Source organism: Neolamprologus brichardi, chromosome 22, assembly GCF_056152115.1.
Source record: "Neolamprologus brichardi isolate AB-2024 chromosome 22, ASM5615211v1, whole genome shotgun sequence".
NCBI lineage: Eukaryota > Metazoa > Chordata > Actinopteri > Cichliformes > Cichlidae > Neolamprologus > Neolamprologus brichardi.
Genome location: NC_142124.1, coordinates 8,391,530 through 8,419,284, shown reverse-complemented (window position 1 = coordinate 8,419,284; position 27,755 = coordinate 8,391,530). Strand labels below are relative to the sequence as shown.

Genomic DNA, 27,755 nt, shown 5'->3' with positions numbered 1-27,755 from the left:
GAAAACACTGGGAGCCGCAAGTACTTTTTGACATCTAAAATGAAGATAACACTGTATATATTGTTTTTTACCTTAAGAAACACAACTAAGGTGTGTTTCTTATGAAATCCATGAAGTGCTAATGAGAAAATTACATTTTATTTATGTAATTAACACATTTTGAACTCTTAAAGAAATATAACAAAAGGAAAGACACCCAGCTGAACTAAAATGATCCATGTAGCAAATAAAAACTGTTGTGAGCCGCCATCCTTATATCGCCTTTGGGCTTTTGGAGCCTTGACCTGAGTTTTAAAAAATAATTGGAAAAAAGCACTATGCTGCTAAAAAAGGAAAAATAGATATTTGCAAAAATCTGCCTAAATATGTATTTTACCTGGTTAATGTGTGTGGCGGGGTGTGGTCTGCAGCGGGCGCACCTGAGCGGCACCTGCAATCACCCGCAATCACGCCTCGCCGCCTTAACTATAAATCTATAAATGCACGGCGTTTCGGCGGGTACACCGGCTTCCGCGAGTGTGACGCTTATTTTGAGCGATGAAAAAATAATAAAATATAATTTTAATTTTTATATTTCAATATCACAATAATTGTCCAATTTAGAACTACAAGATAAAAAAAATAACTAACATAAATAAAATACACTTCAGCTAAATACTTCTAATTTATTTTTCCAAACCACGCGGAGCCGCACTATAAGGACTAAAGAGCCGCAGGTTGCCGACCCCTAGTCTAATGTGTCGTTAACATGGAATAAATGTTAAAATAATGATGTATATAAGTATAAATAGCTAGTTTGTAAGAGTCCGACTGGACTTGATTTTCCATTTTTGTGACCAGTTTTGATCCTGGAGATGATCTCAGGGTTTCAACCATGTCTGCTGGAGATCTTCACTAGTGCTGGAAGCCCACTGGGGGAAGCCGCTGGACCAAACTGTGACTACAGCACATTTCAGAGGCAGATCTTTGCTCCTCTAACAATGTGTTCCAAGCCTTATTTTTCTTTTTTGAGCAGATGAGGCAGGCAGAAAGTCAAACAGAGCTTTGAATATCCAGTCAGTTCTCAAACTACAAACACTCTTAAATGGCTAAAAAGGATGGGCACCAGTACAGTTTACTGATTGACCAGGTGCCCGTACGCCTTACGGCCCAAAAGCAGTGGCTGAAGTTCGAGTCCGACCTGCTGTCCCTTGCTGCATGTCTTTAACTGCTCTCTTTGCCCAAAATTAAAATAATAAAAAAAAGGTTAAAAGGAAACTTTGTAGCAGATGCAATGTAACAGACCTGAGTCCAGGGGGACATAAATTAGGTTTCACTTTTGACTGAGACTCTGCAGATTTGTACGCTGGCAGCTAAAAGCCTCAAATCCTACCACATCTTTTTGGATTCTTTTCCAGTGACTGGGGAATCCATGACAGATCTCAGAACTCACTTTTAGCCAATTTGCTTTATGACGTTGTTTATTGTCATGCTGGAAACCCCCAGACTGAGGCCATAAAGGGATGCAGCTGGTTAGCGACAGCACTCAGATAGGCTGTGGCTGGTGTTCAGTGTGACAAGAAAAGTTTCCACGCCATCACAGACCTACTGACACCAGCAGTCTGGACTGCTGAGACAAGGAAGGTTGGTTCAGAAAGGATTCATGCTGTCGAGGGGAAGTGACTACCATCTGCAGTCTGGGACAGAAATTCAGAATTACCAGATCAGGATGCGTTCTCTCCAGTATGCAGTTTCTATGAGTCTGTGCTTCCTGTGGCCACAAATTTCTATTGTTTGCCAACAAGAATTGAGGTCTTCTTCTGCTTGCTCGGCCCATCTGTCTCCAGGCTTCAGTTCGGAACAGATGAAGAGTTTTCCTCTCATCTTCTCGTCAACAAAGCATTCCTTTCAGCAGAACTGCCCCTTATATAATCCCACGTTAGCTCTACAGACTGTTGTGGCAAACAACAAATGAGCATTTTGGATCAGAGCAGCCTGTCTACTACCAACAACCACGAGAGAACAGATGAGATTTACCTTCATTCAGATGTCTGATGTGAACATTAACCCCTGACCTTCATCTGCATTTTATGCATTACACTGTAGCCTCATAGGATAATTGTGCAGGTGTTCCTTATGTGTTTGGGTTTAGTGGGTCTATAATTGAGGGAAATTCACAGAGTAAGTGTTGCAACTTTAAACTCTTACCCAAAGCATTGAACGTGGCGATGTGCTCCCACATGTTACCGGGTTGATCAGGACGAGGCTGCCAAACGAGAGCGTCCACGTCATGTCGGAGGCAGAGGCACGGCATTTCGGATGGGTTCGCGTCAACCGTGAACAGGTACTGGTGACTCCCTAGATTCACCTGGAGACACACAAACATGAGGGTTTTATGTTGATGTCCTAAGAAAAACTAGTGTGTTGATCCTTGAGGTTGTAGAGGTTCAGCAGCAAAAACAAAACATGAAATGCTATTCCCTGTATTTTGCATCTTAACCTGAGTTCAGCAGGTTTGTTTGTATTCGCCTCATATTAAATTCTGATAAATGTGCTTGTCCTAACTCTGTGTGGTTTGCTGCTATTCTGTTCCAACTCCATTTGTTCTGGAGAGAAAACGACTGTTGTTATGACATAACTCCTTTTCGGCATCTGACTGTTCACACTGATTCCTCACTTGATGAAAACTGCCAACTTGTCTCAGAGGCTGTCAGGCGGCGTTGTCCTCCCCATCTCAATACACTTTTGACAAGCATTCAAAACGCTGCATAAACCAGCTCATAAGCTGGTGGATGATTGTAGCAAACAATGAAGAGCCATTTAGGAAGCCGTCATCTCTCCTCTCTAAAACTCATTTTCTTGCCACTTGTGGTTGACTTGGAGTGTGAGGCTTTGGTACAGCCTCTGTGTGTGTTTATGTGGGGGAGGTGACTGATAGCGATGCCACTGCCTGCCCTGTGACATGACTAGTGAATACGAAACAAACAAATAAGTGTACCAAATTAAATTGACTTAAATCACAAGTTTGGAAGCTGCCAGAGGAGGACGAGTGCAGGTTTCATTAATTTAAAGGTTACTGCATGTGATCTCATTGATTAGTTCTCCCTCTCCCTATAAACCATTTAATGTTACTACCATGGATCTTGTAGTAAGTACATCTGATGAAAGCCTTCAACAGGGAGTCAGAGGAACAATGACCTATTCAGGCCTAGACATATAAAAAAGAAAGCCTGTGATAAGATACTGAGTAATCTCTGCCATAAAACAGTACCACTGCATCCCAATACATGCTTCACATTTGAAAACATCACCGTTAAACGCTGTTTCAGCTGTATTAAACTATAAAAGTGACAATTAGCACTACATTGGCTCAATACTGGCTCTGCTGACTAATACTGGCATACCAACATCCAGGGTTTCTGCATACAAATTACATGCCTGGTAGGATCACTACCACCTGCGGCCTTTAATATATGAATCAAAGAAACACTTTTTAGACCAGAGTTAGAAGTTAGCTAATGGTCATTCCTTAAAAAATGAATTAGATAACCACACACTGTAAGGTTTATGCAACAGCTGCCATAAATTAATAGTACTGGTAATTATCAAAAATTAAGTTTTGTTTCTGTAATGGCTAAGCTCTTTGATTGAAATTACTTTTTTGTAACTAAAATATAATTATTGTTATTATCCATGAATTTCAAATAGCACATTATTTTTTCATTCAGATGCCAAATTGCAGACATTTACTTGCATCCCAGAACATAAAAATTAGTCCCAGTGGTTTAACGTGCTTGATTGATTTCTAGGGACCCGAATAAAATTTGGGTTTAAAAATGTGAACTCAGTTTGCTATTTGCCTAAAAAATAGCATAATTTTTTAAAAGAGTTTTTCTGTTTTCTTGTTTTTTATTACACGTGGTCTCATATATTTGTTAAGCACTGTAGGCGAACCTGTTTTTGCCTGTTCTTAGCATGATTATTGTACATAAAACTACCTACGTGTGGATGAGGAAAATAAAACCATTTTCAGAATACTAATATTCTCCTGCTTGTTTCCAGGAAAGGAGAAAAAAAAAAAAAAAAAAAAAACAGAAAAACAATCATAAGCCTTTTATTGCATTATTTTCACAAACACCTTTCTCTGCAGGGGGTTCAGGTCTCACCTTACAAGCTGTGGCGATTTAAACCCAGACAAAAAGTAAACAGAGTGACACTAAAAAGATTATAGAAATAGTGATTGTATTAGTATTGTATTGTATTTTGTATTGTATTCTACTTTAGCTTCTTCACAAAGCCTTTATTGAATAAGAAGGATTTAACTGAAGGGAGCAGTGGATTATCCTCCTGAATCCAGAATTCCTGCTAATTCCTGTATTAGCTTCAACACGGAGATACAATATTCACAACTGAGAGTGATAAAAAAAAAAAAAGCCAGTCTGTGAGTTAAGACATTTTTAGGTATATTATATAGCGGTTGCATAATATATGCACAATGCAAGGTACTGCCACTGAAGCCTGTATAGAAAAGTACTTAATAATTACTCATACCTGCTAACATTTTCAAAAAAAAGCAAAAAAAACCTGTCAGTAAAAGCTGTTTTATTTTTAATCAAATGGTTTATAGATGATGACAGGAAGTGGGAACTTGGTATTGCAGAAAAGGGGAAAAAATGCATCTGTATGCAGGGGCCAGATGTCTGTTATAACAGCTGAAATGCCAACTCCTTGTCATCACTGCTGCCGTCACGCTCTTAGAAGGCTGTTGCTCACTCGCCTTTACAGGGAGAGGACAAAGCGTTGTTTACTTACACTCTAATCAGCCCGAGACGCTCAATTGTATCTTTTAAAAACCATCCAAGTGTTTTGTTTGACAGAAAGGGAGCCAGCTGCACCAAAGGACAGTCAAATATGACCTTCAGTTATAACCAGAGTGTAAAATCAAAGCTTTTCTTTAGGAAATTGCATATCATAAATGTGTGACTCTACCTCCACCTGAGGAGGCTGGGATGTCTCTCCCAGTGATTGTGTGTGTTTGTGTTGTAATACCCATTGATCAAAACCCCCCAAAACAAACTGCAGTTCAGGGAAGCTCTTTGTGCTCTGCGATTGTCAGATGACTAGTTTGTGGAATTACACCTATCCTGGTCGACAATGCAACACCTGAACAGATGCCAACTTCACACCACATTTGTATCTTCACACTGAAATTAAGCACCTCTACACTGCCTCTCGGGCCAATTGAAATAAAAAAAAAGTTAAGTTGTGTAGCAGTTTCACAAGAGCTACAAAACAACTGGACTTTGAAACCAGTTCTTTATTTAAAGGATTTCTTCTTCTTTCAGTTGCTCCCTTTAGGGGTCACAGCAAATAATCTGCCACTAATATCACCCCATCCTTAGTGTCAGCCACACCAGCCCTCTGCATGTCCTCCTTCACTACTTCAGTGAACCTCCTCTTTTCCTCCTGCCTGGCAGTTCCATCTTCACCATCCTTTGTCCAAGATATCAACTATCCCTTCTCTGCACATAACCAAACCATCTAAGCCATGCCTCTTTAACTGACCATGCATTTACACTCCTACCTTTCCTTTTCTCTCCTACCTTCTAACATGCCTTCCCCTGCTCCACTTCCTTTGTCTTTAGCTAGCAGTAGCACAATTTCCACCAGCACCCTGTTGCCCTTTCTTACATAACCCTCCTAATTTATCCAGGGGGTCTTACTCCCCATGCCCCCTCCACAAAGAACAATAGACACAATAGAGTAGTTAAGTTAAATAAAATATATCCATCTTCTAGATAATCTGAATAAATAACTACATTCACAATTAAAAGAGCTAACTTGCTAGTTGGACCATAAGGGACTTTTTTGCAATTTTGTCTCTATGCTGCAATAGTGGAATTGAGTGGGTTAGGGTTAGGGTTAGAGTGGTAAAACAATCAATATGTGATTAAAGTGCAGACTTTCAGCTTCAATTCAAGGGGTGAACTGCTGTTCACCAATGTAATTGGACAGACTAGTACTATTTTAAATATAAGGACTGTTTTTATTACTTGGATAAAAAAACAAACATTTGCAGACAATGACTGGCTGAATCATGGATCTCATGGACATCACCAAATGCCGTGCTTCCTTCCTTGATATGCTCTACTAGGTCTTGTTTGTGAGTCTCTCTGCATTTAGTGACCAGGATGGACAAAATTTGAAATGACTATATTATAAGGACAGCTCCAGTTGACTTGTTCAGAAGTAAAGCGAGGACATGTGCAGAGGAGGGACAGGCGATGTTAAATATGGAGCAGTCAAGTAAGAAGAAAAGAAAAAGACCACAAATGAGATTCATGGATGTAGAGAAGAAGGACGTGAAGAGGGCTGGTGCGACAGAGGAGGATGATGGGGATAGAGTAGACAGAGGCAGATGATCTGCTGCGACAACCCTTAAAGAGACCAAACATAAGAAGAAGAACTGAGGAGCACTTTCAGGCTAAGAAAAGGTGACTTACTTAGTCAGTGATTTCCCCGTTGCTGTAATGAAATACACGAAAATACAAGGTACACAGTCGTCCAATCTTGATTGTAAACCTTGAGAATGACACACCTGTCTTTCTGACAGTGTTCCTAACTTGATTAGATGTTGTGAAGGTGTCTTTGTAAACCATTCCAGTGAACACCTATTATATACAAGTTCAATACTTGGAATCAGCTGAAGATATTTGCTGAATTTGTAACAAAGAAAAAATGTGATAGTGTTCAGAAGAAAGAATTTTTACAAGTCTAACAAATTATAAATTAAACTGCACAACTAGTACCAGTCTAAATGAAAGGATTCGAAGATCAGAACAATGTGAATTTCCCATTGTGTCTTAGATAAGACAGATCTCTCCTTTAATTATTTATTTATTGTTTGTAAATTATAAGTCATAACGGTTCTGGCAGGATTTGCTTAAAATGATTAAATTTAAGTTGCCTTTGATGTAATAGCTGAGGAACCAAGATAAAATATAATAAATAGCAGTGCGGTATTCTGTTTCACAATGTCATCATTGTTTTGTCTCATCATAAATGCAGTGCACTCCCTTTCTAATGAGAACTGGCTTCTGTCGCTCCTTAAAAGCCCATATTTGCACTTAGTGACTGTGATGTTGACTGCATTAGGAAGGGTTCACAGGCAGTCATGGCCAGGATGTTAACATATAGAAATATGCAGAAATTTGCTCGTTTCTGAACAACGCTGAGTTCCCTTCCAGACATAAAGTCATAACAGTATGACATTCAAAGGTCGGACTGTTAGTAATAACTCTATCTCATCCAAGCAGGAAATTGCTGGCAAATTTAACAGCAACAAAGAGCGTAGAAGAGCTCGACGAAGCGCTGACAGACTGCCATCAACAAACAGAAAACTTTTTCACAAGAAAAAGCAAAACACCCATTCTCAGAACATTCAAATATATCTTATAACTTAAATGTCTGAAAACGTTTCAATCCAATTATCATTTTCTGGTAACAAATGATATCATAAAAAACTTTCTGATCCTGCTGCACAGCCTACATGATGCTGAGAGAAGCACGGCTGCAAAATCCATTACAGGTGTCTAAAGTAGATGTGACTCACAGCCTCCATCTGAGGAAAGCACACAAAAACCATTCTTCATCTTTTTCAGGTGGGATCAGAGCCGCAGACAAACACACAGTCAAAGGTGGCAAATTAATAGGAGAAGCCCAAATTTTAAGCTAAAAGGCTTTCTGAAAAAGGTCAGGTATCCTAGTGGGCAGGCAGGCGGCTGAAGCATTAAGGTGGATAAAATGAGGTACGGAGCCAAAGAATGGAAAAGTAAGGCTTCCTGGATGAAATCCTGTACACAGACACGTTCACGCATCCATGTACACACACACACACACACACACACACACAAACACACAGATTTAGCCTTCCTTCAAAAGACTGATGGAACAGAAACAACTACAATCAAACTTATTAAGAGCAGCAGGTTGCCTGGTTGTACTATTTGCAGAGTAAATGAAGGGAGAAACATTAAAGGGCTTTTATTCCTATTTAGCCCTTCATCACAGTCTGAGCAGAAACACTGTACTGGACACTCAATAGTTGTTATTAGGCTTTCATTAAATAATGAAAGGCTTCATTTTTACCGAGTTTTTGTGACGGGGAATTTTTCATTATGAACACAGGAATTATTTTGCCCAAACGAAACACAGAAAAGTGAAAAGGGAACATCAGTGGCGGATGTACTGTGGTCTAATATTCACACATGAATAGAGCTTTTGCAATTGGCTATATACAGTATCCGGGCTGGTGGAAACAAAACATCCAGTTATGCTCCTTCAGAAGTGACGTTGAAACTGCTGCTTTTACAAACACGTCATTGAGTGGAGTGTGCAATAGGATGTGTTTTTTTTTTTTTATAAATGTGAAAGCATACTTGGCATGTCCTTAAAATACAAATGCAAAACCCATTAAATCCTTGCTTTCCTCATCAACTGTGAGCCTCTTTTTTACAAACTAAAATAGATGTTGTTCTAAAGAAACTGCAAACTGTGACGTCCGATTTTCACCTTGGGGCGAATAACGGACAACAAAGACAAAGTTGCTAATTTCTCGTCATGCAAACTGAACGCATTCAAGAAGCAAAAAAACTGCAAATAATATAGGGATGATATTTCGGCGTGCAGCTTTACAAACCTTCTGTTGGAAGAGTACAGTAAAAACATTATTAACACTTTATATTTTTGCTTGTTTGGTGTGAGAGGAAATAAAAAGTCACTTATTTGTTACATTTTGAAAATGTTTAAAAAGAAACGAGATCAAATTTATTCTGGATAAAAAGTAGCCACAAAACTCGGTGACCCATGTGACTGATTTGCAACTGGTTGCTGGTAGTCCCGAGGCAAAATTAGTCCTAAAAAGGATGTAGTCCTGCACCGAAAACCTCCTTACAATTGTTTTGGTTGCTAGCAGATTCCCACGGTTGACAATAGTTTGCATGAAAGACGTCGACTCATCTGGAAACATCTAGTCTCCATCTACTCTCAGAGTGCTGGTGAACTTCAAAAATGCGATGCAAACTGTGAAGGGTGATCGTTCACTTTCAAAGTACAAACTGTGCATTTCAAAATATGATGACTGCAGTCAGCGAGGCACAACTTTTAATTTTAAGATCAAACATTTGGTTTCTGGTTTGTTTTACACTTCAACTTTTAAAAAGGTCAATTTTTAAATGGACTGGATCTTTCTTATCTTCTACTAAGCCTGAGCACTCAAAGCACTCCATACTTCAAGTAGTATAGAGTGCTTTCTATAGATAGATAATAATAATTTCATCTATCACACTTTCTAACTTTCCAAATAGAACCGATATGAAGACACATAGCAGCCGCCTCACTCAAGGTTAAAAAACATGAAACAGCAAGAAAAGAAAGACTTTCCTGGCATACACCATTATCCTTAAAAAACACCTTACTAATATGCATTTTCCTATCTGGGTCCCATATGCTCGCTCCCTAAATTGGTACTAAGTGCTAATTAGTCAACACATCAACATACCACACTGAGCATGGTAAACACTGCACCTGCTAAGTATACAGATTTTAGCCTTTAACTCAGTGCGCTTAAGTACAGCCAATAGCGAGACTGCACTTTGCAGCTTGGTGATTATATGAAAGTGTAATTCTTGTAACTAACATTATACATCCAGTCTGGCTTTTTGCTTAAAATGCTAATGCTAAAATTGATTCTCCCTAAAGACTGTCTGGGTTTTGACAAAAGGCGCCCTAGTGATCCAAAGTGTTTTATATTCAGTGGACAGATACCATCAATCTCTCTGGTGACAAGTCCACATCGTTGTCCATACAAAAGGAAAAAGTCAATATATGACTCAGCTGTGATCTGAACAACAATATAAAATCCCCTGAAACAACCAGAAAAAAATGACAATAAATGAAAGCAAAGATCTCAGACATCAGAAAGTAAATCTGCGCTTTGATGCAGCACATTAGATCAGATCTATTTGTCAGCGATGCACAGTGCCTCTAACCACTTGACCACCCAACGTGGAGCCATGTTGCTCCTTGATGAATATATTGTGCACATACAGGTTTAGAAAAATAGCCATCAGGTACAACGTTTCACCTTCTTACTATTCATATCACGAGGATGAGTGATGAAGTAGGTGTGCCTGTTCTTCTTCAGTGGGCCTTTGTGGTGCTCTCTGATCAAGTGCCTTGTTAAAGGGCGATGCCAACAACACCTCATTCACCGGGGCAGACGCTGAATACAAACATGCTCACACAAAGCATCAGGTAGCTAACAGTGTGCTTGAAGGAAATAACGGATAGACAGAGGTGACAGCTGTCTGGAAATGTTAAATCTGAGGGCTCAGAATTGAAGAGCTGGAGACTCAAAGTGTTTACCGGTGAAGAAGAGAAAGGATACTCACCACCTGAGTGGGCTTGAGTGACTGCTCATCAAAGTGTGTGAGGCTAAAGCTGTCTTCAGGAAACCCATCGCAGTCCTCCAGCTCCTGAGAGTTACAAGGGGGCTTGTCCCTGTCAGGGTTTCCATTCTGGACAAAAAAAGAAAGCAAGACAGAGGCCATGGTTACACTTGCTTTGCATTTATTAACATGTAAAAGGCAGAGCTAGCACCAAGAGCCTCAAGTGGACCCAGACGATACTAACGAAGGGCGAGGATTAGAGAGGAGCTGCCTAAAAATGCTACTGAACAGGCAACTGTGAGCGACTCTTGAAAACTAGAGAGCTACAATGTGTACAAGTCGTCCAGACGAAGAGGGCTCAGAGCAGCTGAAGAGGAAGGGAGCAGAGATGGGAGAGCTTAGGGGAGGAGGGGATGTTAAAAGAAAGAAGAAATGTAAGAGAGGTCATGAGAAAACCTCCAAAGAAAGCAAAGCCAAGGCTACGCTTCATGAAAGCTTTATATGTGAGTAATATTTCAAACACTCATGCTGAGTGATTCAGCCACACAGATGGTCGGGTGATATGAATATAAACTGCTTAAAGATTTTCCCACACCTTCCATACCAAGAAACCCTCTCTACCCATCTATTTTAATACGTATGCACTATCTATATAAAACACAAGTATATAAAATCATTAAAAGGCAATGTGACCAATCAGAGAAAAAGACAGCTTTAAAGGAAATTGATGTTTAGAAGAGTATTGTTGTAACACGAGAAAAAACTTACTTATCAGGAACTTTAAAAAAACATCTCATTGATAACTTCCCAGTTATCCTTGAATAAGTTTAAGTTGTCATGAAACTACACTTTTATAATAATAATGGATTGCATTTATATAGCGCTTTTCGGGGCCCTCAAAGCGGTGTACAATTCCACTATTCATTCACTCTCACATTCACACACTGGTGGAGGCAAGCTACGGTTGTAGCCACAGCTGCCCTGGGGCAGACTGACAGAAGCGAGGCTGCCATATCGCGCCATCGGCCCTTCTGGCCAACACCAGTAGGTGGTAGGTGAAGTGTCTTGCCCAAGGACACAACGACCGAGACTGTCCGAGCCGGGGCTCGAACCGGCAACCTTCCAGTTACAAGACAAACTGCCAACTCTTTGATCCACGATCGCACCATACCATTACGATGGTTTAAAAAAACCTATAATATCTTTATATTTCAATCATATATTATAGCAGTAAAATCATTTTTGTATTTCTGTAATCTGCCAGTATAGTACATGCAAACTCTTCAGTTGAAATTATATTTTTAATGCCTAAAATATAATAATGTAATTAATAATTAAATTTTGCACAGCCTCCATCTTGGATCATGCTAGCTGTGGTGAACTTCTGCCTCTATGGATCTGGTAAATGTGCTGCCATGATTGGAGCTTCTTTGCTGTCTTTTAACCCGGCCTTTTCTAGCCACTGGTAGAATGTCTTCATGTCAGCCACCTCCTCCACCTGTGGATGGTAAATCATCGGGAATTGTGCACGATCTGATATCATCGTGTTGGTGTTGTTCCCAGATCATCATACTAAATGTTGTTCCAGGATCAACATTGCAAGTGACCAATCAGAATGTTGTGACGTCATACTTTTGCGACTTCGGGAAAAACCACCGTAAAACAAAAAACTGTACTTAAACTGCGAGAAACCGCCTCTGTCCGCCGATCAACGGACCCTGACCCAAACCCTAACCCTTTAATAAACCATAAGCGGAACTGATATTGTCCTTGCAACATTGGAATTTCATAAATGCACGAATGGCTTGGCGCCCAAAAGAATAATGTCACAACAATGTGATTGGTCACTTGCAATGTTGGACCTGGAACAACATTTTCATGATGATCTGGGGACAACACCAACACGACGATATCAGATCATCCGTGAATTGTGGCTCTAACACTCACTCACTCAACACTGGAGACGTCCAGGCATTGTGAGGAATTTTCCTGTCTTAACATCAGTATTACTCCAGCTGGGTTTCTGATGACCAATAGTGTGCATGTACTGATAGTTTGGATCTTATTCCTGCCAACTGGCATTTCAGCGCCTGTTTTAACTTCTGAAAGGTATTTGGTTGAATCTTCATCATGGTGCCTGTTGGCCTGTGGTATACCCATGTCAACATGAACCAAGATCTCTAAAGAATATTTCCAGCAGCTTAATAAATCTATGGCTCTTTAATAGGGCTGGGCGATATATCGAGTTTTTAAAAAATATCGATATATTTTCATACGAGATATAAGATGTGACAATATCCTTTATATCGATATAGTCTATGTTACGTTATAATTATACTTGTGGAGCCACACGTGTGCCTCTCTTTCGTCCACTTTTGTCTCTACGCAACGTTACTCGGCCTCGCCTCTCCTTCACTGAACACAGCTCCCCCTCCTCCCCCATAGCTTCACCTGCAGGCAGCGACAAGATGGACACGGCAAATCTCCGTTAGCGAGTTGTGGGGCTGGACGGCGTCAACGTGTTAGCGAGCTAACCGCGCTAACGAGCTAACCATGCTAACGACAGCCCACAGGGGCTGCACGGCCTAAAATCCCTTCATTTTCTCAAAAGTTGACAGCGCGCCTTATGTATGAATTCTGGTTGTGCTTACTGACCGCGAACCAATTTTAGGTGGTACACGGCGCTTAGCAATCTGTCAAAAAATGTTTTAGTACGACTTTGGTAAGCTACGGAGATGCAGCGCTTGATAGATTGTCGGAGCATTACGGCTACCGTAGTTTGGAGCCTCGCGGAGTGATACGTACTGTGCTTCAACGTAATATTACCGTATTGTGTGTGTGTCTAAGGGCCATAAATGGCACCTGTTAAGAGACATGGTTACAAAGAGGATTTCAAACTCCAGGCTGTCAGTCACGCAGTAGAAGTTGGGAACAGAGCAGCTGTGAAATCTGTCTTTGTTATTATGCTCAGCGTCTGTTAGTTTACATTTTGACTGCACAATTATGAGCTTTTTGTTATGCACAAAAACAACATTGTTTTCTTTTATTTATGGAGCATGATTATTTAATAAATGCTCATAATTTCTTTTTGAGTAATTTCTTCATGTAAATCTATGCTGTATGTAAATAAAAATGCCTGTGTGACATCTGGGACACAGTGTGACTTATGGCTTTAAAAAAATATTGAGATATATATCTTATATCGCCACCCAGCTAAAAAATATCGAGATATGAATTTTGGGTCATATCGCCCAGCCCTACTCTTTAATAACATCATATCCAACAAGCTCTATGTCACAGATATTTTAAGTCTAATTCTTCTTGCTCGTGGGATGGAGGGATTTTGTTTTACTTCAATGCAATCCTGGAATGTCAACTTTGAATTAAAAGTATATAAAAATACAAAGTTTCTTTCATACTTTGTATTCTAAGGAGCTTGGACAGAAAAATGACTGGACTTCTTTAAAGTTTTTGAGGATGTTTCACGTCTCATCAGAGAAGCTTCTTCAGTTCATTCATTCATTTTCATATGTATGTGTTTCATACCACCACTCCAGTCTTTAATTTAAATGTGCTGTCAATAAAAAATATACATAATAAAAATGTACAGAAACTGGACAGGATGGGGCTAGTCATTTAGAATATTGGTTGTACAGATAAAAGATGTTTCTCATTATATTTAGCACTGGATTTAATCAGTGTAATGTGAAGAGAGAGCCTCACCAAGTCTTCAGAGGTAAGGTGAGTCAGTCTGTCATGAATGAGGGCGGCCTGTTCATCACTCATCACATACTCCCCTCTCTTGTCGCCCATCACCAGCTCCGGCCACATGGGCCCCTCACCACGCTTCTGCAGGGTCACCTCCAGGCTGGGGACAGAGTCGGAGAATACAAAATTACAAATTATACATGTATTACTCATTAGCAAAAGTGCCGTCGATGAAATAGCATTACATTTAAGCACATAATGTGCAAACAGGCAGCTTCAGAAAGCTCACTAAGTGATTTTCACAAGATGGTTTAAGCTGCAAAAAGTTCTCCTTCCACAATTTCAGAAACTATCTGAGAGCCGGCAGAGTATTTATAGTACTTTGGATGAAAACGATGCAATCAATGAGTAAACATCCAATCAGTAGCAGCTTAATAGGCTAATTTCCAGTGATGATGACAAAGGTCATAGAAAGGCTTGGAAAGATTGAGACGGGCAGAAACAGTTCTGACATGAATCGTCTTTCTCTGAAGCAAGAAGTGTCTGAGGCTGTGCTGCAGAATACATCAAGAAGAAAAACTGGAATGTTACCAACTATCCTAATATCATTAAGAAGCTGCAGTATTACTTCTCGTAAAAAGATCGTCTCTGTCCTCTCAATGGAATGACTGAAATTAAGACTAAATTTACAATAAATCAAAATAACTGCAACATCATAAAGCCTTAGTTTGAGGTGTATTTTGAGTTTTAATAAAAGAGTGATATAATTAATTCTATCTTGTCTTTTATAGTGAAGTTTGTTTTGATTTGTTTTGAGCTGCAAATAGAAATGTTTGTAAAGAATCTGCCCTACTAATTTTATTTATTCATAAACTGTTTTTCCTTTTTAATAAAAAATCCTAAAATCCTAAAACATGAGTTTTATTATTATAATTATTACTACCTCTGTTGAGCAGGTTTTGTCTGTTAAAAAATATTATTATTCAAATTCATCTGTCATTAGATTTGTTTTGAAATGTAAGCTGTGATATTGGGTTAATGTTGAAGCGATTAACTTTTGGAGCCAATTTTTCTCTCAATTCTTCACAAATACATACCAAAGTGTAAGTTTAAAAATGGCAGACGTCACCTTCGTGTTCTCCAGATCTTCTTCTGGATCCGGGAACTCAATTAATGCAATTTAATTCATGTGGTGGGAATTTCCAGCTTTGGGTGAGTTGTCCGGCTGCTCTCATTTGCTACTTTTCTTACACGATTTCAAGATGAATATTTTAGAGATTTATTTCAAACTTTTGACTAGTCTAGATAATAAAGAAAGAGAAAATGAGTGGCAGCTTGATCAGCATCACTAATAAACAATAGCTAGGCCACTTCTCCAATATGTTTGACAAAGCTTTAATGTTTACTATCAAATTCAAACAGAAAGCTTGTAACTGTAGCATCTAATGTATTAAAACCAAATCTACACTTAAAATCTATAATAAACACCTTAATAAAGGAAATCATTATTTAAAATTCGGGCAGCATCGTGGAGCGGCGATTAGCACTGTTGCCTAACAGCAAGAAGGTCCTGAGTTCGACTTCACCACCTGGCCGGAGCCTTTCTGTGTGGAGTTTGCATGTTTTCCCCATATTTGCGTTGGTTCTCTCTGGGTACTCCGGCTTCCTCCCACAGTCCGGTGACATGCACATGCGTGGGTTTAGGTTAACTGATCATTCTAACTTGCCCATAGGTGTGAATGGTTGTCGGTCTCTATGTGTTAGCCCTGTGATACCCTGCGTAAGATAATAAATGGATGGCTCTTTTCAAAACTGCATTTTATATTTACTTGTGTTACCTGGGGTGGCTGTAGCTCAGGAGGTAGAGCAGATCATCTACTGGTCGGAGGTTTGTGGTTCTATCCCTGGCTCCTCCAGTCTGCATGTCAAGTATCCTTGGGCAAGATACTAACCCTAAGTTGCTCTCCGATGATTGGGTGAATGTGGTATGTTGTATAGAGCGCTTTGAGTACTCCGGGAGAGTAGAAAAGCACTATAAAGGAATCAGTCCATTTACCATTTATCTCTGCCTAATATTTACATTTTTCTAAAGTATGAAAAATATGAAATAATAATAATAATAATGAAGGGGGCAAATGCTTTTTCACAGCACCGAGGCTCCACAGTCACTGCAAAGTACTATGTGCTTTTTTCTTTTAAGCAAAGGCAGCATAATGAACGACGTTGGTGTGTAATCGTGTTTCCTTGTAATGAAATTACCGCCGTTCACTGGTATAAATGGTGTGATTGTAAAGTTTCACATTTCACAACATGCAGCTTAACAGTGTCAAAACACAGTGATGATCATCAGTTCAATAAGCACGTCAACCAAATCGTTTTCAGTCAGCAGCAACATTATGCAATGTTAATTAAATATATCAGAGACAGTGAAGTAACAGAAGCTGGCAATTAGGCTGTAAGCATGCCATATTATGACATTCACATAAGTCTAGCTGACTGATTCAAATAAATTGAATCTGTTACAGTCAGTTGTTACAGCCCACTTTGTGAGCAGCGATATAAAAGGCAGACTGGCAGCAGAGTTTACAAAATAAGAGTTTTATCTAAATAAACTTTCAGTCATTTGACTACAGAGGGGTGGCAGGGGGGTGGTGTGATTACGGTTTCCCAGACTGGGCATATAACCATTTATTCTCCTTCTGCAGTCTAATGGTTTTCAGTAAAATGTTTTCCTCTTGTTGCAGTAATCTCTCACTGCGTCATTTGGGGATGATCCCAGAGCGATATGTCACAGAGAGGCCGAATTGCTGGCACCAGGGTGCACATAGGTGGTCCGCAGGTGCACATTCGAGGCGTGCACCAGATAAGAAGTTGCAACGTGCGTTTGCGTACATATAAAAGGCGCTGTTTTTGTCCGCTAGAGTGGGATTTTGTGGCATATTCTGCACCACATCTCTGTGCAGTCATCATCTGTTTGAAGCCAGCTCACCTCCTGCAACCACTTTTCCAAGAATACTTCTTTTGCGGTTCAGACTTCTGACATTTCTTTGGAGGTGGAGGAACACCAAAGTAATTGCTTAAAGGAGCTTCTTCGACATATGAGTTCTAAACAAATGTCTGTCCTCCTCCAGAAAATCTTATGTACGCAAACTTGCAACTTCTTATCTGGTGCGCGTCTTTTATTTTGACAGCGAATGCGCACCTGCGGACCACCTATGTGCACCCCTGTGCTGGCATACTGCCTCCACAGTGGTGTTGCTGTGCGCACCACGTTATAGAAAGTCATGAGGTGTCATACAATCTGACACTACACCAAAGCAGCCATGACATTACTTTTGGCAAATGGCCCCACGCTCAAGGACGGCAAAGGCAACATGAAACTTTGTGTTAACAAAATTATCCCAATGCACGACCCAAAGACTTGCACTGCCTGGGTACAGCCAGCAGGGGGCTGTACATGGATATAAGCATCTCTAAAGACAAGTTTGAAGCTGTTTAGTTGAAAAGCAAGAAGACCGTCTGCTCACAGCTGATGTCACCACTGCTGTCACCTCAGCCAAGTGAAGGTTAATTTTAATCTGATAGGTTCTGCTGTGAGGCAGGCAAGGCAGAAACCAGAGACAGAAGGCAAAACATGGACGCAGAGGGAAGAGAATGGGGATGCAAAAAGGGTATAAACAACCTCCCATTAATTTAACGCACAGACAACCAGAACATAAAGAAAACAAAAGACCAGAATCTCAACAATACAGAACTATAATGCAAAGATAATCAAAACAAGAAAACCCCTGAATGTCCCCATAACTCAAAACTGTGGACCAACAACAATTCGCCTTCTACCAACAATACATGAAAAGCCTGCAAACTAAATGCTTTCTGTATATAACAGACCGAGGTTTCAGTAAGATATTGCTAACCATGGTCCACTTTATCATTGCTCACTCACTGAATCCAAGCGTAATATATCACGATGTACCTCATGAAGAGATCTGCCTCGGTTTTCTGAATGACATCACTCCCTCTATTCGGATTTTACTGATAAAAATAGTGAACTTTCTACAGCGTTCATCTGTGTGCGCACACTGCAGCTTCTCTCTGGCCTTCAGACTCCGGTCTCATTCTTACTCTATTGTATTGCTGAATGTTATGAAATCAGTCTATATTTGGGCAACAATGAGAAGATATAAAAGAGACAGAAAAGGCAGCTTCTTAATTCACTTCAGGGCACATGGAAGAAAAATGGTGCTCAGCTGTCTGTCTATGAAGCGTATAACACACTAGTACTGAGAAAATGTTCAATCGAAACAATGGAAGAACAATTGGGGGGGTGTTTTCAGGTATTTGCATTAAATTACAATAAATGGTAAAAAAAAAATGGCCTGCATTTGTATAGCGCTTTACTCATTCCCTAAGGACCCCAAAGCGCTTCACACTACATTCAGTCATTCACCCATTCACACACTGGCAATGGCAAGCTACGTTGTAGCCACAGCTGCCCTGGTCGAGGCGAGGCTGCCGGACACTGGCGCCACCGGGCCCTCTGACCACCACCAGTAGGCAAACATGGGGTTAGTATCTTGCCCAAGGATATTTGGCATGCAGCCAGGAGGCAGCCTGGGATCGAACCACCGACCTTCTGATTAGTGGCTGACCTGCTCTGCCACCTGAGCTACAGCCACCCCAATAATTAAAATTCAGTCTGCAAAGAAACAAAAATACAATTTTACATTTTTTTTTTAAACAGGAAACAAATAAATTGTGTATTTTGTTGTCTACCATAAAGTGTTACGGACAACAGTCAGCACTGCCGACAGAGGTGCGATTTCTGTAAGATATTCCGAGCTCAGAAGAACTTCCGGATATGAACTTCTTACCAACAGCACACACACACAGAATAAAAGAAAGTGACACTGATGGTAAAATGTATCTCTGAGAGATAATCAGGCTTAGAGAATACAAAATAAAATGATAGCTTCTCACATTCACCTCCATGATTTAGTTTTGTTTTTTTTCTCTGGACACAACAAAGACAGAGACAGACAAATGCATTCATACTCCCTGCCTCTCAGATACAAGAGCCTTTAAAGTTATCAAGGATTATCGGAAATAGACTGCGTAACGTGGTTTCACACTGAATGGAGCCCTGGAGGACTTGTATTGAAGGAACAGGAAGCAAAGATGGTAATAAAAATCAAAGGTTTTATACCAGAGGATGTGACTCAACTCATATTGAGTACTGGATCAGCAGAGCCAATTTATATGAAAAGTATTCAGCACTGACTGAATCATAGTGGATGAAGTTTGTGTTTGTCAAATGATGGACGGAAGATGTTACAATACCCTTAGTCAAGTTTAAATTAGTTTAATTTAAACGGGAAGTCTGATTTCTGAGAAAAGCTCCGCAAAGCCTTTTGTGGCTTCAAGATAACGAATGTGATCTAGCTCGCTTGTTGAGGATGACAACTGGGAATCTAGACAACATGTGGACATCGCGTACTTCTGCACTGATAGGAGTCGCTTTTCTTTTCTTTTCTTTTGTTACTGTCAGTCATAACTCAAACAGTAACACGCAAGTGGAAGAATATTTTGCTGCAAGAGAGATGGGAAGGCTTGGCCCCAGGTCTTCACTGACCAAGAATATATCAAGTGAGTGTCAGCGTTTCACTACTTCCTGCCTGAGTTTAGTCCTGCTTTCTTTATCCGACACTTTTGTGAAAGCTCTGCTTACAGGTCTGCATGCAGAAGTTTGTCCAATTCAAGGTGCCTCTTTCCCAGCGGTCCCGATTTATTAATAAATAAATATTCTTGAATAACTCAAAGCCAGGCTCATTACCTAGAAGCAATTTCAATTCAATTCAATTCAATTTAATTTGCCTTGAAACACATAAGCAGGAGCTACTGACCCTGAAAGCACAGCTAGCGGGGTCACCGAAGATATAACAACACTCAGTGAGTCTGCTAAACACTGTCAAAAAAAATCCCACATAATGTGATTCAGTGTTGTATAAGGAAAACTGAAAATAAAGCCCAAAACGCAACTGAAAGACAATTTCCTATGCAACACATGGATTAGATCATGTTTATGTTACATATGTTATACCCCAGGATCTCAAAGTGGTGCTTTTGGGGCCGATGGCAGCCCCAGAAGTGTGAGAAAGAAGAAAATTGCATTACTGTACATTTCACTCATCTGAGCTGGTGTCACACTGACCCTAGCATTAAAAAAAAATGTCTTCTATCAAATTTTGGTAAGTCAATGTGAAATGTAGCCTCAGTTTTTGTTCTTATGGGACAGTTGTGGCACCTGGTGTGGTCTTCTGCTGTTGTAGCCCATCTGCTTCAAGGCCCAACGCGCTGTCAGTTCATCCATGTTCTCTGCACACTTTGGTTGTAACGAGCAGTTATATGAGTTACTGTTGCTTTCCTGTCAACTTGAGGCAGACTAGCCATTTTCCTCTGACCTCTGGCATAAATAAGGCATTTTCTACCAGAGCACTGCTGCTCACTGGCTATTTTTTATTTTGCACACTATTCTCTGTAAACCCTGGAGATGGTCGTGCAGCAAAAACCCATCTCAGCAGTGTGTGAAATATGCAGGCAAGCCCCTCTGGCACCATGCCCTGCTCAAAGTCACTTAACTCACCTTTCTTCCCCACCCTGATGCTCAGTTTCAACTTCAGCAAGTTGTCTTGACGATTTCTGCATGCCTAAATGTAATGAGTGCTGTCATTCGATTGGCTGATAAGACATTTGCATTAATGAGCAGTTGAACAGGTACACCTAATAAAGTAGTTGGTAAGTATATGGTATTAGCTATAAAAACCTATAATGAATCAATCTTGTTAATAATGTTTATAAATATATTGACTCTCAAGACAAAACTCACCAGTGAAATGCTGCCTCTCTCTCTGATGTTTGTATTGGCACATTAACACATTTGATTTAAACACCATTAACACATTTAATATTAAATTAGTGGCAGGAACAATTTAAGGAATTTAATTCTTTCTTTCTAAAGCAAAAAACATTAAATCAATCAATTTTTAAAAGCTTAATTCATTCATTCTTAATTCACCGATCCCCGGATGGTTAGAGTTTCTGACTCAACATCCGAACTCATAACATGTTTCAGGCTTCTCAAATCCCCAGAGTGCTGCATTAATCTTGTACACATTCAATATTTCATTCATGAAGATGACGACTGTGCAGAGATTTATTGTGTGCAGGTTATATATAGTATGTGAGATATTTCTGTAATCTACTGCAGAGGTGGGAAAACGTATCGATGCCAGTATATATTGTATTACTTATCATTTTATTTTAATTAGAGCATGTAGCTAACCTGTTTCCTTGCCAAGTGACACCTTCATGAGTCTGTGGCACTTTTTAATTGAATGATGGTGAAGTGAACAGAAGTTAACTAAGACGTTGTAGAGAGGCGGGGAAATGGCGAGCAGAGGAACAACGATGGAAATAGCGCTGTAATTGCCGCTGGTATTGAAAAATTGCCGTGTTACGGTACTGTTTTTATCCTACGATTTCAACTCCAAAACATAATGAAGAAAAATAATAATCCAACTTCATCAACACTCCGCATTTCAGACTGCAAACCTTTTGTCATTTTTGATGATCCAGGCGCTGGCCTCGGGGTCTACAGATGCAAACAGCTGGCCTTCCAGCAGTGGAGGGAACCCCTGAACGCCAATGGTCATGTTGTCTGCCGTCAGCCTGAACTGCACCCCCTCTTTGGTGATCCCCTCGGGCATGCGCACACACAGCGTGACGTCCTCGGTCGTCTGCTGCCAAAAGTAAATGGGATCTGAATTCAAAGGGGAAAGAAATGTTTGGTGCTGAAGTTAATGATCGTCCTGAGCCAGCTGTCTCTGAGTCATACATAAAAGATCTGATAGAGTGCAGACATTGAAGGAAATTACTTTTGAATATTCAGTCAACTGCAGATAGGAGACCATTAAAATAAATGGATCATCATAGCGCAAGTGGGGATGACCACGAATGAGCTCACAGCGAAGCTATTAAGGCAATTCGTATGCTGAATTTTAATGTATTGAATTATTAAAACCTACAAATATCAAGTGAGATGAGTAAACCAAACAAGCATCTATTTATTTCAACGTTTAGTTTATGCAACAACAACAAAAAAAAACCCTTGAACTTTTGCATTATTAACAGGAAAACTAAATTATACTACAACAAAAAAGTTGTTTTACGTGTTACGTTCTGCTATATTGGGACAGAACATCGGCCGCAAACAAATAATGTAAATGTATCAACTGGTGGATCAACAGAAAGTTTTGAACGATCATTTTTTATAATGAACTAGTGGGCTATTGATTTTTTTAAAATAATAAATCTTTTTTAAAAAACATATAGATTTTAATAATTGCTGTCCATCGTTGTTCAGAGTTTTGTTTAGACTGATCCACCTGTTAAGGAGGAGACAGAGTATATATGGACAGATATACATACGTATTCTATAATCGTTTAGATCAATAAAATAGAAAAGATATCATTTGGTCTAAAATGGGTCATGCAACATGACAATGAGCTCAAGCACAACAGCAAATTCACACCATGATGACTAAAAAACAAAAGAATGAAGCCGCTGAACTGGCTGGCGTCCATGCGACTGCTGTGGCTGAACCGTGTCTCCGAAAACCTCAATGAACTGAAGCAATGTTGTAAAGAAGAGTCGACCAAAATTCCTCATCAACAAAGCTTACAGGAACAATTACTTTAAGTTAGTAGCAGCACTAACTACTGAATAGTGGGGCACACTCAGTTTATTACAGAGCTGTTAAGAGTTTCACATGACTGTATGCATCCCTTATTAGATTCTTTACTTATAAAAGCAGATGTTTTTGGCATTATTTTAACATTATGATCTAGCAGAAAATCAAAAGGAGCCTCTTTAAATAACAAGTCATAATTAACAGTTACACAGAAGTCCACACTCCTGTGTTACAGTTCAATTTTGCCAAACATCTACCCTATTACCCAGTATGTGGCTTTGGAGAATCGATACAGAAAACGTAGTATTTATAATAAGTTTTCTTTCCTCTGTATGTGTAGTGTTTTAACAGAACAGCTACCCTCAACAGCCTCCGAGTGATTTTACATAAATGGATCACATGAAGGAAAGAATTTTACCATATTTATCATAAATGATGGAGGAAGAACTAAATTACAGCGACATTCTTGCGACTGTCATCCGTAAAACAGGCCTCATATTTATCTCTTTGTCGTGTAATCTTTGGCCTGCTTCTTTTGCTCCTCCTCCCTTGCAGATTCCACATAAGCACATCTGGTGGTCCAGTGGCCCGGTTTCCTCACCGTATCTCTTATCCATCTCCATCTTCTTATCTCTTCTTTAACAGATACTTGCTTCGCTTTTCCCCCCTAGTCTTAACTGAAGATGTTGTTATGCCAGTAGATCTTTAACCTCCTAAGACCCAAACTCTTTCATGGCATGCATTTTTAATTTCTCTTTGCTATTTGGGCTGTTTGGAACCTGATGAATGTAAAAACAAAGAATTACGTTTTTTTTTTTTACCTGATTTTTCTTTCTGAGAAAAATAAGAACAAGTGGATATCAGGCCCTTGTAGAGCAAAATTTAGTATTTTGGTCTAGACAACCCAAAATGTGATGTCCACATATGTGGACCCAGGTCCTAGGAGGTTAAAATTTTCCTGTTGATAAAGGTATGTATCTTATCTTTACATACCCTCCAAAATTTTGCACTGTAGAGAAACACTGATTCCACAGTGGAATTATTGAGTTCCAGATGTTCTCCAGCTGTAAGCATGCAGCTCTTGGTTTGCCCATTCTCACTTTTACATCCGTGTCTGTTCCTCCCTGCTTGTAACCAAAGGAACCAACTTCTTCAAGCCTGGATTCTACGAGCGTTACTCCTTCTATGTTGGAAGCATTTATTTTCCAGTGACAATGAAATGCAACAAAGTAATTCACTTAAATTTAGTGCAACGTTCACTTGCCAAGCTAGCAGCTTTGATATGGTTTCAAGCCAGATGCTGACTCATGATTTCTTTAATGCCTCAGTATTGCTATGCTAATACAAGCTTTTATCAATGAAGCGCTGCTATTACTCGAATGAAAGAGCCTGCCACATAAATCAAATGATTATCCATTAGCACTAATAGCGTATTTTAATACAGATCCAGATTTATTTTTCAATTTCAATTAGAGAATTTACGCAACAAGTAAAAGGAGTCAATTATAATTAGAGCGTAATGTACATTGTGGTAATATGAGGAAGCTGAGGCACTGAACTGCTTTTCTTGAAGGCTTTTTTCACAAACATGACGACCACGTTTCCACTCCAGCCTGTTCTCACCATTCCCCACGAGCCAACTCTCTGCTGCCTCTGACTCAGCACACATCAAATCTTTCTTTCCCTTCGGCTATGACGACGCCTGTGTTGTGTGGTATGCTATAATGAAACATAGCATGAGTCGTCACGGGGAGCGTAACCAGCATCGCCAGTAATGCTCAGAACAGATGTACTCTGAATAAAGTGTAAGTCATAAAGAGGCAATGTTTGTTAAAAGCCTTGTTGGAGAATAGATGAACAGCAGGCATCATGTTGTTCTTTAGATTCTCCTCTAAAAGTTCACAGATGCTTGATAAAATGACTTTGGCTTCCGAGAACATAATCATAAATGGTACAAACAATCCTGTCATAAATCTGTTTGCAGCCTTGTGCTTGAATGGCGTTTTCAAGACTTTATTTCTAAAATAAAGTCCCTTTGAGTCCTTTTCATCTGTTGCTGATCCAACAGGAGATTTACGCAATATTTTCTTTCAGGCTGCAGCTTTTATCCTGTTTTGTCTGTTACCTCAGGTGAAAGGTTTCCACTTTTCTGTAATGCAGCTGCCAGGTATTTAAAAAGCAGTAAAGTACAGCAACCTGATCACTCACACAGCCCGCCTCATTTCACTTACTGAGAAAACTAAGAAATTACCCACATCCAATTTAATTTTGTGGCTATTACCACATTAGTTTGGCAACATATGAATAAAAGTGAGAAAACTAGAGGAAATACTGCTTCTAGTCAAACTGATTATTGTTTATCGCAGGTATTTTTAGAGCGCTTCTTAAAACAGCACCTCAAAAGTCTTTACAGAAACCACATACTCTGCAAAAGACGAGGAAAGAAATATAAGTCTATAAAGGCAGGTTCTTAAAAATATTTTTTTAAAATATGGGACAGGCAAAGCTGACCTGACGGTAATGGGCATTAGAGTTACTGAGCACAGGAGCTAAAACAGTAAAAGCCCTCTAGTACTGAACCTGGATGGTGGGACATTTAAGAGCAGCTGAGTGGTCCTGGTTCAGAAATATAAGAAGGTTTGATGCTTTAAAATACTTTCAGTGTGCTCAGGAAAAGGTTTGAATTCTGAAAGTACAGGCAGCCTCGACAGGTCAAATAAAATCAGAGGAAAAAATGCTAAATATTGTCAAGTGCATGTCAAAAGCCTGACTCCTTCACTTTGATGTATGTTTTGTCTCTGATTTGACAAATGAGGTTAAGGTTAAAGTTAACCTCCTATCCTTAAACGAATCTATTTCCAAGGTCGAGAGTCTCCCTCTGATCTCTCCTCCTACTACTTACATAACTTTTATATGCAGAGAACATCCTCAACCAGTGTTAAGGAATAATACCACTTCATACCATTTCAAATTGACAAGCAGCAAAGTACCGCTAATTGCACATACACACACACACACACACACACACACACACACACACACACACACACACACAACACAGCTAAAACTTGAAATTTGTAGATCATTTTTTTAATTAAAGAAATCTAGCTTAGAAAACTCAAAGAATATAGAAATAAAAGCATTTGTAAATAAGGCATTTCCAGTTTGTTGTATCCCTTCAGGGGTCGTCTCAAAACAAGAATGCTACAGACACATATTGCTGCACTGTTTACAGTCCTACATCGGCACCTGTCAGCTACTGAAGGTCGTTTCCTTTATAATGATTCTCTTTGCCAGGCCTACATTTAACATGCACGTGTATGAAAGACATTTTATGCTTTTCTGATTAAAATAAACAAGCCACGCCTGTCCTATTAGTAATCACCTGCAGCTGAATATCATGTCTTACTCTGTGGTTTGCACTGCTCTTAGCAGACTGAGCATGTCACATTGACTCAGAACTGACTGCATGAGTTTAGAAAACAGTTTTGTAATTCACACCTATCAGCACTATTTGGGGACTGCACACACATACTTATTGGTTCCCTTTAGTAAATCTCACCCTTGCTATCTTGCTATGATTTTGAATGCAGCCCAAAAAAAGGTTGATAAACTCGCTCTTGTCTTTCTAACTTCTTTGTCTTCTTCAGGGGTCACCACAGCCCATCATCTGCCTCCATTTCACCCTATAACAATAGCTTCTTCCCCATAGCATCATGGTATAGCTTCAACCCCCTGTAGTTACCACGGCTACCTTTTTCATGCCTTATTCTTGAAAAATTAGCGCCAGTTCACTCCTTCTCGATTCCCAAGGAATCCTCTCACTCACTCTACGAGATTGTGTTAAAACAATCAGGTTAAAAGCTCCACTGCCCTCTCAATTAGACATCTCCCTACCTCATCAGCACCAATCACCTTTCCACTCTTCATCCTCTTCACAGGTGCTCTCACTTCCTCCTTACTCATGCTCTGCCCTTCTGAATCCCTAACAGTCCTCTACCTGTGCTCTTCCATCTCTCTCATCATTTCATGCAGATCATTTTGTTTCCAACCAAATTATTTTATTTTATTATTTTATCTTCACTTTCTTTCCTGCATCTATTTTATAATGCAGAAATAATGCAGTTTTTAATCCACTAAATTTGCAGCTACACTTGCTAGTTACATTTAATATTAAAGACTTCACTATGAAAAACATACAACACTCTTAATAAGTCTGAGTTGAGCTTACAAACAAGCATAGTGTACTTGGTGTCTCTCGTCACGTTTCAAATGAATTGTTGGGAGTTTCATTCATTACTGACTTCATTCAACCATGTGATTAATCTCTTTGACTGACTGGAAAAATTAAATGATCTGATATTTACACAAAAGTAAAGATTCAAGTACAAAGAAATGAATGAAAATATATGAAGCAGAACATCATTTTTTCATCTTTCCTTTCCAGTAAACTGACTCCTTGGCACCTGACATCTATCTAACACAAACAAATGCTTCAGAGAGTTAATTTCAATTTCTTTATTGTCCCACAAGGGGAAATTAGTTTAGCAGCGGGATATAAATAAACAGAACAATACTATAAATAATAATGACAATAATAGTGATAGAAAGTCCTAGGACAGTTATTTGCCATTGAGGAGACAAGATGCAGTGGGGATAAAAGAGACCTGGAGTCTTTTAGCCTTCCTCACAGGTACTCTAAAACAGCGGCCGGAAGGCAACAACTTAAACTCACTGTGAAGTGGATGGTTCAAACAATTAATAATAGAATGAGCCATTCTAAGCACATTTCTATTGTGAATGGCCAAAAGTCCATCTTGCCAGCGCCCTGAAATTTTGCTAGCAGTTTTTACCAGAAGTCCCAACCGAT

The 27,755-nt window shown here is 39.6% G+C and overlaps 1 protein-coding gene across 1 annotated transcript in view; it reads right to left on the bottom strand.

Annotated features, from left to right (window-relative positions):
* Window positions 1-27,755, bottom strand: part of nudcd1 (NudC domain containing 1) — a 51,473-nt gene that overhangs the window by 7,052 nt on the left and 16,666 nt on the right. The window contains exons 6-9 of the mRNA XM_006794420.3: window positions 21,747-21,954; window positions 14,151-14,295; window positions 10,431-10,556; window positions 2,188-2,347 (exon numbers count right to left, since the gene is read on the bottom strand). Coding sequence (XP_006794483.1) covers window positions 2,188-2,347; window positions 10,431-10,556; window positions 14,151-14,295; window positions 21,747-21,954 — 639 coding nt within the window. The remainder of the gene's footprint in view (window positions 1-2,187; window positions 2,348-10,430; window positions 10,557-14,150; window positions 14,296-21,746; window positions 21,955-27,755) is intronic.